The 15,840-nt window shown below is 46.3% G+C and overlaps 1 protein-coding gene across 2 annotated transcripts in view; it reads left to right on the top strand.

Annotated features, from left to right (window-relative positions):
• The window catches only part of LOC116941007 (epsilon-sarcoglycan-like), a 17,977-nt gene continuing 2,137 nt past the window's right edge, over positions 1-15,840 (top strand). The window contains exons 1-9 of one of the 2 annotated variants that reach the window (XM_032951540.2): positions 26-954; positions 2,405-2,542; positions 3,126-3,268; positions 5,686-5,758; positions 7,895-8,099; positions 10,761-10,923; positions 12,354-12,619; positions 13,951-13,977; positions 15,492-15,722. In XM_032951540.2, coding sequence (XP_032807431.2) covers positions 930-954; positions 2,405-2,542; positions 3,126-3,268; positions 5,686-5,758; positions 7,895-8,099; positions 10,761-10,923; positions 12,354-12,619; positions 13,951-13,977; positions 15,492-15,722 — 1,271 coding nt within the window. In that variant the 5' untranslated portion in view covers positions 26-929. Of the gene's footprint in view, positions 955-2,404; positions 2,543-3,125; positions 3,269-5,685; positions 5,759-7,894; positions 8,100-10,760; positions 10,924-12,353; positions 12,620-13,950; positions 13,978-15,491; positions 15,723-15,840 lie in introns of both variants that reach the window. The other variant, XM_076066110.1, reaches the window with a different exon arrangement.

Here is a 15,840-nt window from a genome sequence, read left to right on the forward strand (position 1 = left end):
TTTCACATTAATATTTTAAATACAGTACGCTGTATTGTAACATCTGCATGGAAGGTAATTGTGCTTATTATAAGAAATGTTTTTAAATCGCATGTATAATTGAGATTTCTTTTGTTGAGTACAGACAGAACGGCTACTATCGTGCTGCACAATACACATGCGTGTACTGTATAGGCCTACATCTGGATTGCTAAAATGTAAACGAAATATTCCAGGAACGGTCTGGCACGGCTCATGTCTGATTTATAATGGTCGTGGAAACGTAACAGCATGAAAATAATGTCTGTTTCCTGACCTTCAAGAATAACATTCTGTTCCTTGGGAGAAAACTATTTCTGTACGACTTACATGTATCATAGTATTTACTGATTATGGTGCAAACTCGTGTTACGTAACAGTAGCGTAGCTATTCTCGAGTGGTGCAGGCGGTGCAACTGCACTAGGGCCCACGTGTGGATATTCCAGTCACTGGCGGCTGGCTACGAAGATGGGGGGGGGTTACAAGGTCCACATTCGATTCCTTGCACCAGGGACCGCCTATGCCAACGATGCTATGCCACTGATAGGTGACACCTCGTTCTCGCTGCCACGTATAGTGTGTGCTTTATATGAATAAAACAAAAGTGTAAAAACAAGCGCACGCCTTCCGCTCCCCAATAAAAAAACCACCTCGTCCTGGTCTTCACTCTATTCATCAGCCATGCACGCTATCACCCAGCACAATGGGCAGAGCGGGGCGCATGCGCGCGGAGCCATTGTGCGCGTGTGTCCTGCGTGTCTGGAGAATATCTCTCCCTCGCTCTCTCTCTCTCGGCTGAATCGTGTACGCCTGCCATCCCGTCCGGCTGACACGGGAGATGGAGGAGGAGGATCAGAGCCGGCTGCTGCTGCTGTTGCTGCTGTGAGAGAGAGGGAGAGACGCGAGGACTATGGGGCCGCGGTGCGCGCGCGCAGGTGAGGGCGAGCACGCGTCCATATGTCCGGGGCGCTGTCCATTCTGGCTGTGGGTGCTGAAAAGGGCAACCCCCCACTGAACGAATGTGTGTTTGTATTTGCTGTTTAGAATAGACCCATGTTAGTGGTGTACGCTGTTTGCACGGGGAGTATGTACTGTCAGCGAAAATTAGTTCACGTTTAGTTACGATGGTTTTAATGCATCACAAAATGTGCATTACGCGCATTTTACATTAGTGCGCCTATTGTGCCTCTGCTGTACAGCGTTTGTGTTATTAATTCACACAGTAATGTAGGCAAATTCAGCACTCTGCGCGAATCAGTTGAAATTGCACGCAATTGACGGCTGGCTTGCGTGGGCCTTAATAGGAGCGTGGAAAGAAACGTGCCCAGTAGCTCTAGAAAGTGTCACATGCTGAGTCGTGTAGATTCAACAAATTTACATCTTTATTGCCCTGCAATGCTAAAACGCTGACGTGCACACATATTGGTTCGTACCCTGCATGTACCAAACTTGATATTCATTGACTCTATCTGTCTCGTTGGCCTCCCTCTACCTCTCTAGCCCATGTGCTGTGAAGAAGGGCCATTGCCCAAAACGTCAGCTATTATACACTTTTTATCTTGAAGGCAATGTTGAGAACAAAGATGTTTAGATGTGTTCATGCTGTTAGGCTTACACAAATACGGAGGCATATAATTACAGTGTAAAATATTGCTCAAATTGACTTGAGGCTTTCGTGACTGCAGGAATTAATATTCTTTGGGTCTTTTGGTAAAGTCGCGTCGATAGGTTCAAAGAAAATTTAAAAAAGAGGAGGATGATGACGACCGCTTGCGTTACGATCGAAACGTCGTAGTTTTTTGTAATTTTTTTGTTATTTTCTTTGAACCTATCAACGTGACTTTACCGAAAGACCCAAAGAATATTGCCCAAATTATCATTTATCAAACATCGTGATATTTTTTAGCTCCACACTGCATATGACAACAGCCCTTGTGAGCATTATTCACCGTGTTATCGTTATTTGCCAATTGTTTTTTTTATGGTTTTATGGTAAATGTATTATTATTATTACAACACAAGGCAAAACAAGTTTCAGCCACCCCTCGCCATTGCCCTGACCCTGACCTTGGACCTAACCAATTACACGAGGTCAATTTAGCTACATTGTGGTGGGTGATGTCACTGATGTGTTTGTTGGGTGACCTTTATGGCAGTGGCGTAGCATGGTTGATATTGGCCCTGGTGCAAGGAATGAAATGGGACGCCCTGTCCAATTTTTCCCCTGATAGCTCGGTGCCTAGCCCCACCAACCCGTGGTGTCCACTGCAATTGCACCGCCCCCACACTCGTTCGCTATGGCACTGGTCTATGGTGAGTAAAGTGAATGGTGAGTTACATATAAAGTGCATGATCTGTATGGTGGGTGACGTGCATGGTGTGCAGTGCTGCTCCTTATTCTATGCTGGCTGAGCTTCACGGGTAGCGATCAGGACTTTTATCTCTCCCCCGGGGTCACGTTCGTGCATGTGCTGGACCGCACCTACTACAAGCGTTTCTTCCCATCGCCGCAGGAACACCGAGGTACTCAACGCTGCTAGCAGCTCGGAAATTTCACACATCGATTCACATAGCGCCTCCTTCCCCTTCATTTATCTGTACCCCTGAGCTCCAGTACTATGATCGTTTGTGTTATGGTCGAAACGTCGTGAGAATTTTTTATTGTTTTATATATATTTTATTATTTTGTTGTTTCCCTTCAACGTGACTTTACCGAAAGAACTAAGGATATAATGCAATAGCCATTACAGTGGATGATTTCATTTCAGACTACCAGCTCTAGCAAGGTCTGTTCTTTTATAATCAATGGTCAAACGCTAACGGTAATTTATTGACCTCCAGATGACAGGTCTTGGCCCCTGTCATGAAATGTAATGCTGCGTGTGAAACACTGCATTCATTCAGCACAACCATTTTATATCAAAACGGAGTGTTTTCTACAGGGCCTAAACTCCACTTGTGATGGGATGCTTTAGATGAAACACAGCAGACAAATAAAGCTTCCTATTTCGTTTAATTAAACGTGTCGCTCCACATCGTGGTAATCTAAATCAGTATAATCAATGGAGTAAAGGTGTCTTGCCCTCTCTGGCTTTGTCGATCGTAGATGACCCGATCACCTTCCACACCAACCTCCAGGGATTCCCCGATCGGCCTGGGTGGTTGCGCTATCTGCAGCGCTCCCCGCACGAGGACGGAATGCTGTACGGGACGCCAACCATTCAGCATGTTGGCAAGACAGTCATCGAGGTGCCAGTGCAATTCACCGTTCTACTCTACCAGCGGTTAAAAAAGCCGGCATGCATGGGCAATGCATACCGGTAGGGAAAAAAATAGACTATCTGACATACCGGCAAAGGACAAAAGATAGAATGTACATTTAATGCAATAGAATGCCAAAATGTATGATGTACCATACAATAAATGCACTACAATATGTTGCGTAGTGTATATTAAATGTATTAGAATACCATTATGTGGTATACGATGTATATTATATCTACTATTATACCCTTGTGTGGTACATATCGTGTAATATTAATTGCAATAAAATACTGTTAAGCTATACATTTTTGTATGCGCAGACCAGCGCCTTATTCAAACCAACTTGACAACTATCTACCCCTTGTTTGTCTCATCGCCACCATTTAGAAGAACTCTCATTAAAACCAAGCATAACCAAGATGGACTGTCCCTCCCCACGCCAAAAACACAATGCCATCCTCCCGTCACTCACCCAGTGCCCCTGGCACCGATTCTTCTGCATCCCTTATTGAAATACATTCACTCGGCAACAGCTTTTACTCGAGCACGCTCCCTTGTTGTGTGGCTTGGCACCAACGTCCCCTTTTGGGGTTTATCAGAGTCTATTACTATGCTAGTCACAACCGCGGCACCACACGAACGGCCACGGTCACACGTGTGTGCTTCCTCCTGCTAGTCGGGTGATGGCCGTCATTCAGAAAGCGAACAAATGCCTATGCGTGGGCACGCGCACAACAAATTCACATGCACCGAGCATGCGTCACGTATGACAGCTACCGCTTAATGACTCCTGCATTCAAATTCAAACACACGGCGCACACCACCGAGATTTTTGTTAATTACAAATTTAAAAAATGTATAATCGAATTGCTGCCACAGGCATATCTCATTCATTCCACTCAGTTTCCTCTTTTCAAAACAATGGCGGTCCAATGTTGTCCCTTGAGTAATCTTCAAAAAAGCATTTGATTCACCATGGCGATAATGCCGTGTAGCCGCCACTGTTGGGAAGGAAAGAGACGTGGGGGGGTGGGGGGGGGGGTTGGTTGGAGGAAATGCGTCCCTCCCCCTTCCCCCCCCGTCCCTGCTTAGTAGTCAGGGCATCAGCGACCTGCGTTCAGAAAACATTTCGACCGCATCCACACTCCGCTGCTGTGCGTGGGGCGAAACCAACCCTCGAGTCGATGCATTCCCACGTCTTCCGAGAGACTGTCACATCTTATTGGCTTCATAACCGTGCACCCGTCCAAATTCTGTAATTGTGCAATCATTCATTAGCATGTGAAGGCAGTCTTGAAATATCAGTGGGGGGGGGGGGGGGAAATAACTGTGTTACGTAGTTACTCAAATTTGCTACGTGACCTAATCGGTTGCCCTGTAATATTGACATATTTATGAGCCCAACTTTGATGACTTAGTTTAACACGTAGGCTTTTCGCGACCAAATATTATTCATAATAACGGTTTTTGGGTTAGATCGCGTACGTATAAGTGTGTCGAAACCCTCCACCACCGGAATACTGGCAAATCGCCCGAGGATGCTGGATGTAATAACCAGCGAAACGTCGTACTCAAATTGTGAATGTTGCGGAGTCACTCTTCAACACGCCGGTGGACTGAAGTCGTAACTATTTGTCGTTTTAGTCACGTGACAAATGTCGGGTGGTGGAGGGTTTCGACACATTTATACTTACGCGATATAACCCAAAAACCTTTATTTTGATGAATTTATTTGCTTTTACACGTAATGGCTTCGTGGATTTGCAAGGTCAATATTGAATGCATGTTTTCCTTTTTTAAATGTGATATCAGCTTGTACTTAGATGGTCATTCGAAAATAAGCAGCACTGTTAACCGTAAGTCGTTTTCATTTACTGTATTCCTAATGCACTTTAAGAGTCTTTAAATTGGGTTACAACAGAGCTTAAGACTCTTAAGCTTTTATCACCACCTTAATATCTTATCACCACCTTAATTATTTTCATATTATAAATATTAACGTAATGCTGGTAAATAAGTGCATACATATTTGGAGGTATATTGAGGGACGGAAATTTATGGTATTTGGTTATGGGGTTGTCATTGACCAGTTCATGGATGGATGACCACCATCCACCAACAAGTTGTCATGAGGCTTGAGAGGCTACATGGTGGTCAACAAAGGCAGTGCATAATCCTCCGTTGTAGTGTGATTCTATGCTCCCACGTCTATGCTCGCCCGTGTTCACCATCCAGCACGCACCAGCATGATGACATATGGTCAAATAACCCCTATAACCTGCACAGCGTGGAGAGGCTCTGATCCAGCAATGGATTACCAAGAGGGCTGTATATGTACATGTACATATTGAGTGTTAGCTGGAAGTCAATATGTAATTGCAGAACGTGTCCTATCGTTGCAGGTGATTGCTTACAACCGATGGACGTACGACACCATCCAGCACACAGTGGTTTTCAACATCCTGCCGTCAAATAGTGAGGCTCCACGCTTACGATCTCTTCACCTCTTAAGGACAGGGTGGGGGGGGGGGGTTATGTCAGCCTTCTCATGCCCCACGCTGTTACGTGAAGTCTACAGCAAAGTTCATAACGAATTACATCGCTAAGGAAACCGTATGTCGGCAGTCAACCTCTGGGTGACAGCAGAAAGAAGAAGTCTGGCAACAAAGGTCCTCCTCAGGGCCAGACGAGCCGTTCCATCGTGCCCTCGGTTCGTCTATGCAAGCAAAATTTTGCTGCGTCTGAACAGGCAATTCAACAAATAAAAAATGACATCTTGAATCTGCTGATATTAATCCATACGAGAGAAGAAGACCTTTTAAGGGGTGGTGACGTGGCCTAGCGCTTCGTGCTGTTGCGGCTTGCTGCAGATGTAGTACTGCAGCTGACTTCACGCAATGATCGCACGCATTCTGCTTCACAGTGGACATTATCGATCCTTGACGCCCGTCACAAGAACAGGCCATTGCGTGCCGGCGTCACGGACCGAATTTGCCGAATAAAAAATTAGCTGCAAGTTTCTTAAGTGGGATATGCATTGCAATTATCGCCCGCTACTGCGAAAACCTGGCAGGCTTTCCTGGGTAAATAATAACCCTGCACATGCAGACTGCGTGTGCAGCAGAGCACACAGGACATCGTGTACATGCACCGTTAACAGGAACCCACATGTTCAGCGGGAGAGATGTTTGCGGCAGGTCAGAGAGAGAGAGAGAAGCTTCACTGCCTTCCATTACAAAGACCGGGCGCGGTGTTTACCTTTCTTCAGCGAGAGGTTGTGCCCTCCTCAAAATTAAACTTGCCCCTTTTCCTGCCCTATCCAGAATGTAATTCTCTGAGCTTGCCACTGACGCTCAGTGCTGGTGTGAAAAATTCGGAAAAAAAAACAATTTTATTTTCTGAAACAATAGCACACATTACTCATTGATTTTTTCGGTAAAGTCACGTATGTAGAAATACAATAAAATTATATTAAAACAAAAAAACAATCACGACGTTTCGATCACAACGCAAGCGATCTGATGAAGATCTGATGAAGATCGCTTGCGTTGTGATCGAAACGTCGTGATTGTTTTTTTGTTTAAATATAATTTTATAGTATTTCTACATACGTGACTTTACCGAAAAAAACAATGAGTAGTTTTATGCAGTCACGAAAGCTTGAATACTTTATTAATAGCACACATTGCGATGGTTTTCAGGGAACATTGATGCTTGCACCCAGTGAATTAAAATGAAGCAGTTTTATTGGTAAATTTGCGTGTGGGGAATTACAAAACAGCAGATGGACTCAGGTGTTAGGATTAATGTTTATACTCACCAGAGGATACTCACATCACTCATGAGGACTACAGGGAGTTGTTTGTGCCAGAGAAACTCAAACTGGACCAGGACAAGTCTAATGTTCGTGTTTTTTTTAGCTGGGCTATATCATTATTTAAGTAATCGATTACTTTAGCGAAAATCGTTTTGATTACTCGACTAATCGGAAACACAAGCTTTTGGAGAAAATACGTCTCACATCTGCTGTCCTGTGTGCCGCTGGATGGCAGGTAAAGGTCACAGCTTAATGATGTCATTGGCATCATCAGCTGCTTCACGCTGGGTATAGCTTTTAGGGGCAACCACCAATATAATTAAAGAGGCATTTGCAATCAACAACAAAATTGTAGCCGATAATAATTCGTTGCTTCATCCAAATCGACTAATTGTCCCAGTTGAAATATACTGATTAATCCGTGTCCCTCTTTCTGATTCTCATGTATCAGAGAACACACGTTAGAAAAATCATACTGACTGTTGATAAAAATGTAATGGGCTTGTGCAGAACACGTACTAGCTCAAAGAGGTGATGGCCGGTGGTTGAGAGTAACGGCAGTGACAACCAAAGGAGGAATAAATAAGCCCTAGAGGAGATCCCCCACATACTATCAGCTAATGTACATGCGGTAGATGGGATTGTTGCATCGCAGGGACGGTAAGAGATGGCCAAGGCTTGGGGAAACCTTCATCTAGCAGTATGTGAATCATGGCTGATGATGATAATGTTGATTTGGAAATTGTACAAAACTTTGCATGGATACAAGCGGTTATGTTGCCTTGCGCGTGCAGTCAGTCTTCCCTTCCAAGCAGAGTTCTTCATCCGCAACATGAACGTGGAGGAGCTGCTTCCGAGCAACGTCCTTGGTGACTTCCTAGGCGCGGTGAAGGCCATCTGGCAGCCAGGACACAACCTGCGTCTGCACGCCCTCAATGTCAGCTCGGCGTTGGACAGAGGTGGCCGCGTTCCCCTGCCTCTGAGTGGCCAGAAGGAAGGGTGGGCCTCACCTCCCCTCCCCCCTACCCTCTCTCCTACCCCTTCACCTACCCATCTCCCCATCTCCCCTACGCTCTCCCCTGCGCCTCACTCTTAGGTGTAAAGACACAAGCGAAACGCATGGGATGGAGTTTGGGGGGGAGGCACGGGTGGACACCTCAATTTATTTTCTGGAGTTTACAATACAGATTACAAATTAATTCATTATATGCACCCGCGATTCCTAATGTGACGAACAAAGCGAACCCCTGCCCCCCCCCCCCCCCAATATATAATTCAAACTTCGCCTATGGTGAAATGTAGACATACATGGACGTGTTGTGATCCAATAGAATATAGATGCAGGCAAGATAGAGACGAGAACATCGAATTGCCATTTTTGTCGTCATCATTATTATGAATTAGCTTATGTTTTTTCATATTTGAGTTTCGGCTGATATTTGATGCCACCCCTGTTTTTTTTGTCATTGATTCGGGGCCTCTTGAAATGCGTGGAAACCCTCCTCGGTTCGATTGTGTCGAGCACCGCCCCTGCTGCCCGTCCACTCCCTCCTCGACCTCCTCAACCCGCCCCCACACGACCCCTCCCCACCCGCATCACCTTCTAGAGATCACCCGCATCGAGGAGATTCCGCCCTTGAAGCTGTGGGAAATCTAAATACAGCGCAGGATTGCTTGCACTGTGTACATGCATAAAAACAATGTCCTGAAACACAGTGCCTGATTGACTCTCCCGAGTAGTTATAAAGGCTACCAGTCATTGTCATGTTGTGGTAAATGTGGAAATTGGCAAAGAAAATGGGACAAAAGCTGAAAAATGCACGAAGAAGCACTCTTGGAATTATGCTGAGAGACAGACGAACACCATGATTAGAGAATGTACGGAAGGTTCGAGAGCTCTTATCTTTCTGTTAAGAAAAGTCCTGTAAGTAGGTTTTGGCAGGACACATCACTAGAAGGCATGAATTGGCCGATGGATGAAGCTAACTACGGAGCTAAAGCAGGGCACATGCGCACGATAGAATGCCCAACGCAGAGGTGGAGAGATGAAATCAGCGTGTGTGCAAGTGCTAGATGGATTGTTGCATCGTAGGAGCATGGGGGATGGTGACGGCTTGGGGTGATCTTTGTCAAGTAGTGGACTGATCTGTACTGATGATGATGATGGTAATGAGAGAGTTTAATAATGCAATTAGGAGGCATTTTTGAGGATCGTATTAAAATTATTTGAAGCACCGCAGAGTGAGTTCTTGAGAAGAAAACAATGCTCGTTCCCAAATAACGACACGAAATGTGACCTACTGTATTGCAAAGTGTTTTATGGTGTAACTTTTTTTTAAAACTAATTTAATAGCATTCAGCAAGCAGTCCTTGGACAGTCATCCAAGTGCATTGGTGTCTCTGCCAAATCACAGTCGAAAACAAGCAAAGTAAGCGTGTTACCCAAGAGGGCAGGACCTGACAGACATAACAAGAATGAGAGTGCGTGAGCTGTGGACCTAAATTGGCAGAATAACGCACGATGCAAATGATAGCAAATGGCTTTTTGCTGTTCACAACCCGCAAATGTCAACATCAACAATAGTGGGTTTCAATGTTGGTTTCCCATAATAATACTCATGCCAGAAATACAGAGATAAGCAGGATCGCACACGAGAGTGTGCATGGACGTAACAGTATTCTTTAACGTTGTTTAACGCGCCTCTGATTAGCACGGTTGGCAACGTACGGTGCGAAAGAAGTTCAACATACATATATATGCAAACAATGACCAATGTTTGAGGTAGCTGAGGACCACATTTTTGGGATTCTGCCGCAGCGAATGTGGAATTTCACCAAGGCAGGGTTAGGCCTGGATGGTGCTCTCGAGTGGGCAACCACCATGTATATAAAATGCGGTTCGAGGCTGCAGGGCTACACGTGGTGGGCAGCAGTGGACGGGTGCAGCAAACTCCATTTTTGCTTTGTGCTTCTATTTTTCTCACGCTTATGCTCCCCGCCTTCACCAACCCGTGCTGCACGGCAGGGAGAAGTATGGTCACTATCCCGCAGAACTCCCATGGTAGGGGTAACCCCTAAATAACCCTGCAATGGAGTGACAAAGGGGTGTACACGTGTGCAGCTTTCTATTGAAGGTCCGCATTGTAGATGGAGGGCTAATACATAATAATTGCAATAAATTGAAGTTATAATGCGCCGCACAGTATTCGCTCACTTTTGGAAAGAGAGGCGTGAGGAGCCACAGACAAACATGCAGGAAGGTAGCCATGCCGTGAGCCGGCGCCAACAATTACCCACGCTCTGCTGTCCTCAATATATTAAGGTGTTGACGCCAAATTAACGAGTGTTTACACGTGGAAGGAAACCGGTGCACCTGAATAAAACCCACGCGTGCGAGGGGGAAACACCATTCAGACGGAACAGGTGGAGTTCACATTTGCCGTCCTGCATTCTCCTGTCTAGCCAGGGTATGGCTGGCTCCTCCTCGACACCCACAACATTTACGCGGTGATCCCCCCAAACGCTCACTTCCACAGGGCTGGATTACAGGTCGGATGCATAGCCACCACCGCCCGGCTGTAGGGCACATCCGCGAATACCTAACGCAGTGATTTTGAAAACTTTTCATTCCTGAGTCGCGACGGCCCCCTTCTGTGCCAGGGTGTACGTGCTGGTGGGTTCGGACACGCGCTACTCCACGCACCTGGCCGAGCCCCTGTCCCCCGAGAACCGCCTGCGCTGCAGCCAGGAGAGCCAGCTGACCGTGAGCTTCGACCGCAAGTTCGGCTCGCAGTTCCGCGTCGACTGGTGCAAGTTCATACTGGTGACCGTGAGCAGCGAGCGTCCTCCGCGCTGGGCGACTTGGCAACACCGCACGGATTCTATATCGGTGGTTTCTCAAAACTGTTTTTGGCCCGCGGATCACTCAGCCGATTCAAACATTTTCCGCGGACCACCCAGCTGGTGACAAAAAAAAATACCACGAATACAAAATGATTCATTTTAACGGAACATAAAAACATAGATTTTTTTTTTAAAGCAGCTATACTTTTTAGGGTGGGGGACAGCATTTATATTTTAGGGTAGTTTAATCAACTTCTTTTAAAATTAAATATCATCTTAATGAATGTCAGAAGCAAAAGGTTACTGTCATTATTTCCGGATCAAACCTGCATTTGCATCACAGCCCGCGGATCAGCTGGAGGACCGTCGCAGACCACTCGCGGTGCGGGGACCGCACTTTGAGAACCGCTGCTCTGTTCTATTCTTGTGCTTGGTAGCAGCAATATGTTCAGAAGCTAAATGCCAATGTCGAGGCTCGCCAGTCACCATAAGAGGGCTTCAGGAGAGAGTTCACGTAGTGTGGTTTACTAATTGGTCCATCGCAAAGATGACGATGATGACAACGATGATGATGCTGATGAATGATGTGGTAGTGCCACAAGAGTGCTTATGATTTACATGTGCAGCTGTAAATTATAAGCACTCTTCTTGAACTACTAGAGAATCCATCATCATCAGTGTCATCAGCAGCATCGTCAGCACAGCTGTATGAAGGCGTCATTGTACTGTGCAGGTTATCTGAACATACTTCATCACGCCGGTCTGTGCGGTTTTGTGAAGGTGGAGAGCATACATTTTGGAGTATAGTAAAGTAGAACAATGTATTTTGCTGCACTACCCTGTGCTGACAACGTATTCCTGCAGTAGCCTACAACACCTGTTTTAAGTATGTTGGCCACCCATCCAAACACTATATCTAGGTTCAACTCTGTTTCGCTTCAGAGATCTTAGGGGATCGTGCGCATTCCCGGTTCGGTCACTTGAAATTTACAGCATGTGAACTCAATTGAAGAACTGGCTGTATTTGTTTATCATCTTGTCATCAAGAGTTGGCATGAGTAATGAAGGCGACCGATATTATAGAGCTAATGGTGGGTGGGCAGGAGGGAAGGTACAAGTTTAAGTGTCTGAACCAGACTAGTCTGGTTTGAAATGAAATGTATCCATGACGATTAATGTTTAAAGAAGAAACACACTCTAAACAACCTTCATTCTAGATTTGAAGTTTGCGTGACCGCAGGGATCCATACTCTTTGGTTCTTTCGGTAAAGTCACGTAGAGTGTAACATCTAAACAACCTTCCTCGCGAAAGATGGTAGAGAGCTGTGTCCGGGCGATTCCATCCAACGTGCTTCATTCCAAAACAATCGCAGCGACCTTCAACCCCTGCACACACGCACACACACACAGATGGACCACTCACTGGACCAGACCAGCGTGGCCAAGGACAGCCAGGCCTGGGTGAGCAGCACGAGCCGGGGCCCCCAGGCACCGACGGGAGACGGGGACGCCCCAGCCCAGCCCGCTGTGGACGTGGAGTTTGCTCCGCCGGGCCTCTCCCTTGAGCGCCGGGACCTGCACTCCGAGTTTGTGCTCACGACCGCCGTGCCGGCCGTGGTTGCCAGCCTTCTCGCTGTGGCTCTCAGCTACCTCATGTGCTGCCGCCGCCAAGGACTGTGAGTCGGGGTGTCTCTTTCGTGAGCGGAATCATCGAGAAAATTACCCCCAAAAAAGTATCACTGTTCAAGACCCCATCCCCGCTTGTGTTGCGAGCCAGTCCTTTAGACATTGTTGGTCAAGGCCACATCGTTTAGATGGACATAATTTTGCCAATACCATCTGGTAATTAATCCAGCTGCAGTTCATGTGTGCATTGTTATAATCACAGAATAATGAGAGGTGGTGGTGGCTTTTGGAAACCTTCATCCAGCAGTGGATTCGCAATGGCAAATGATGATCCTAGTGGCATTTGTTTAACAAGCCTGACTGCTGATGAGACCCACAAGGTTGATACTGGTCCAACATTATCCTGCCGAATGCTGTTAGATGATATTGGACTGGAAGTTCATTTAGCCGATGGATTCAAGAATATTTGCATTTACACGTGGAGACACGGAACGAAGTTCTGATTACTTTTGCCCTTTAAAATTAGCGTCGCGTATTCCTTCCTGCAGGCACTGATTTAAAATGAGATAGGTTTATTTTCCATCACGTTTTAATGTGATGATAATTGTGCTGTTCGCTGAGACTATTCAGTCGAGCGTGTGTAAAAGTACAATTCTGTATAATGAAATTATTTGCAGCTGATATACTGTACAGGACCGCATATATGAAGAAAAATTTGTTGGAAGAATGTTTGCACTAAATCTGCAAACACGTGACAAAAATGTAGGTATTTGTTTTACGTTTTTCTCGAGTTGAGGAATGCGTTGCGTTCACCCCTGAGGACCCATACAGAGAATTCCCACAAAGAAAAAAAAACAAAAGGCATTTTAAACAACTTTATTGGAGTTAGGTACAACATTTCATCTTAATAGCTGCTAACATGCATCATTTTTTTGTGGTCTGCAATGCGTGACGTCTATTTGCACCGATACTCAACACGGTCGTCAATGACCACTGCCATGAAGAGAACACGTACAATTGGCAACATTTTGGGAAACGGCCATTCGTCAGAGCCGAGGGCAGAAGACGGGAAATTGCCCAAAACATCTTTTAAATAACATTTCCTTTCTCAGCGCAGCGTTGTTAACAAGAGCGTTGTGTTTTGTGTTATTTGTGCCTGTGCACTGCTACTGCCACTACAGTACCACCACATCGTTTTCCTCTCACTGTTCCCCCCCCCCCCACGAGAAAACTTCCCCAAACGTGTCTCCGTTGTGATGGCCTCCTGTGGAGAGTGGGCTTTGCGTCTCAGGGGCTGTCGGTAAACGTAGATGGTGATTGAAAAGTGCTGGGTTATTACAACTTACATCTGGGCGTTTACCCCCCCCCCACCCCCCCCAAGGCAAAAGCAGGAAGTGCAGACGACTGAGTAAGTGGATTTCCTTTCTTCTTTCTTGTGTGAATCCCACGCAGTTTGTATGTGTCCGGTTTTAATATTTAACGTTAAAATAGTAATTTAAAGCCTTTTGACAGTCCACTGATAGGTGGACGGTCATCTCCACACCTTTTAGGTCACGGGAGAGGTTATTTATTAATACTTCAGATATCACTGTCCTATAATGTTAGCTGTGGCCAGGAATTGAACTCAGGCCGCCGGTTTCGGAGTGCAGTGCGCTAACCACTGGGCCACCGCCTCCACCCATATTCAATATAACGAATAAATAAAACAAATCACACTCGCTGGATCCCGCACTCAAAAATTGAGAGTGCCGTTTATTTTCACACGATCAATCGTTGCATTATGCTTCACACGCAAGTGCGTGCCGCCTTGTGACGTTACCACACCCCGCTACCACTCCCTCTGGCGCTGGATAATGTGTTTATTCAGTTTTCCTTGAGTTCAGGGATTTCTTTGTTGCGTTGATTCTTCAGGGACCATTACGGGAGGATTTTACACAGAAGATTAAAGAAAAAAATGTACTAAAGGAGTTTAACAACACAATTAAATAGGGCTGCTGAATGTACAATCCAGGCTCCAAAAGAATTCCATGCAGGCCACGAACCAGATGTTTTGCTTTATTGACCATAAAACATTTTATGTGTCCATCAAACATGTTGAAAACACTTCTTGCACACCGTATCACTAAATAGCATAATATATGTCGGGAAGTCGCATTGCAAATTAATATTTTTGGAAAAGAACTGCCTGTTTTAATAAGGTTCATAGAAAATGTTCGTGTGCCTAACATGGATTCCCAGTGTTCCTGCATGCTTTCAGGTCGCATCACGTATTGTTTGATATGACGTCCGACGTTTTTCTCCACTTGCTGGGAGAATTTTCAGGAACTGAATTGAGCAGCTCACTGCTGGGAGCGAAACGTCGGACATCACACCGAACACGTTTTACAATCCTAAAAAACAATCCCAAACCGCATCGGAGAGTAGGCACTTTATATCCTAGGCATTTGCAGTGAACGAGCTGCCTAAAATGTCAACAAATTAGCAGCACAGAGGTGCTCACCTCCAATTCTGAGGCTGTGCAGGAAATCCTCAGCAGATTGCTGGAGGTCACTGACCCCAAACGCTGACCCAGCCTGGAGGCATAGCTTTCTCAAAGCTGTCTTGTGACCAAATAAAACTCTCCGAAAATAGACCAACAGCGAGTGGGGTTATATCGTAATTGACAAGTTGCTTTGCTTGCAATGAGTTAAATGGGTTGTTTTCCGTTTCTAAACACAAAACGCAGTTTTGTAAGCAATCTGTGGATCAGAGAAATAAAAAAAATAACAAAAAGAATGGCTTCCAGTAAATGTTGGAACTCCAGCCATCGGACCAAAGGTTCATGCGTTCAACAAAAAGACGCGCTGCGTGAATTTCACATCGCTGCCTGGATCAACATCGGCAATCCACTGTCGCCGGCACGGCCCCCCCCCCCTTCTCCAGGGAGCAGCTGGTGCAGCAGTGCCGGAGCCGGCATGCCGGCGAGGAGCCACACGTCAGGTCCAAGCAGCGCGACGGGGCCCACCCCATGGCCTCTCTCACGGCGCTCGGCGGCGGCGGCCGCCACAGGGACCGGGGCGGTCCGGGCACCGGCGCTGCGGGAGGGGGGGCGCCCCCCCCCCCGAACCTCGACTACGATAGCTACAGCGCCGCGTTCGTGCACGCCCACGGCCGGTGAGGGAGTCGACCGCTGGAACTTCCTTCGTGACGAACGGCGTTGCGAATTGGGAGAATGTCACTTGTCCGTCGACCAGTGACGGCATATTTGTTAATCGAGAAACGGTTCGTTGGG

This window comes from Petromyzon marinus, chromosome 10 (assembly GCF_048934315.1).
Source record: "Petromyzon marinus isolate PM22_M1 ecotype Great Lakes invasive population chromosome 10, UKy_Petmar_22M1.pri1.0, whole genome shotgun sequence".
NCBI classification, from domain to species: domain Eukaryota; kingdom Metazoa; phylum Chordata; class Hyperoartia; order Petromyzontiformes; family Petromyzontidae; genus Petromyzon; species Petromyzon marinus.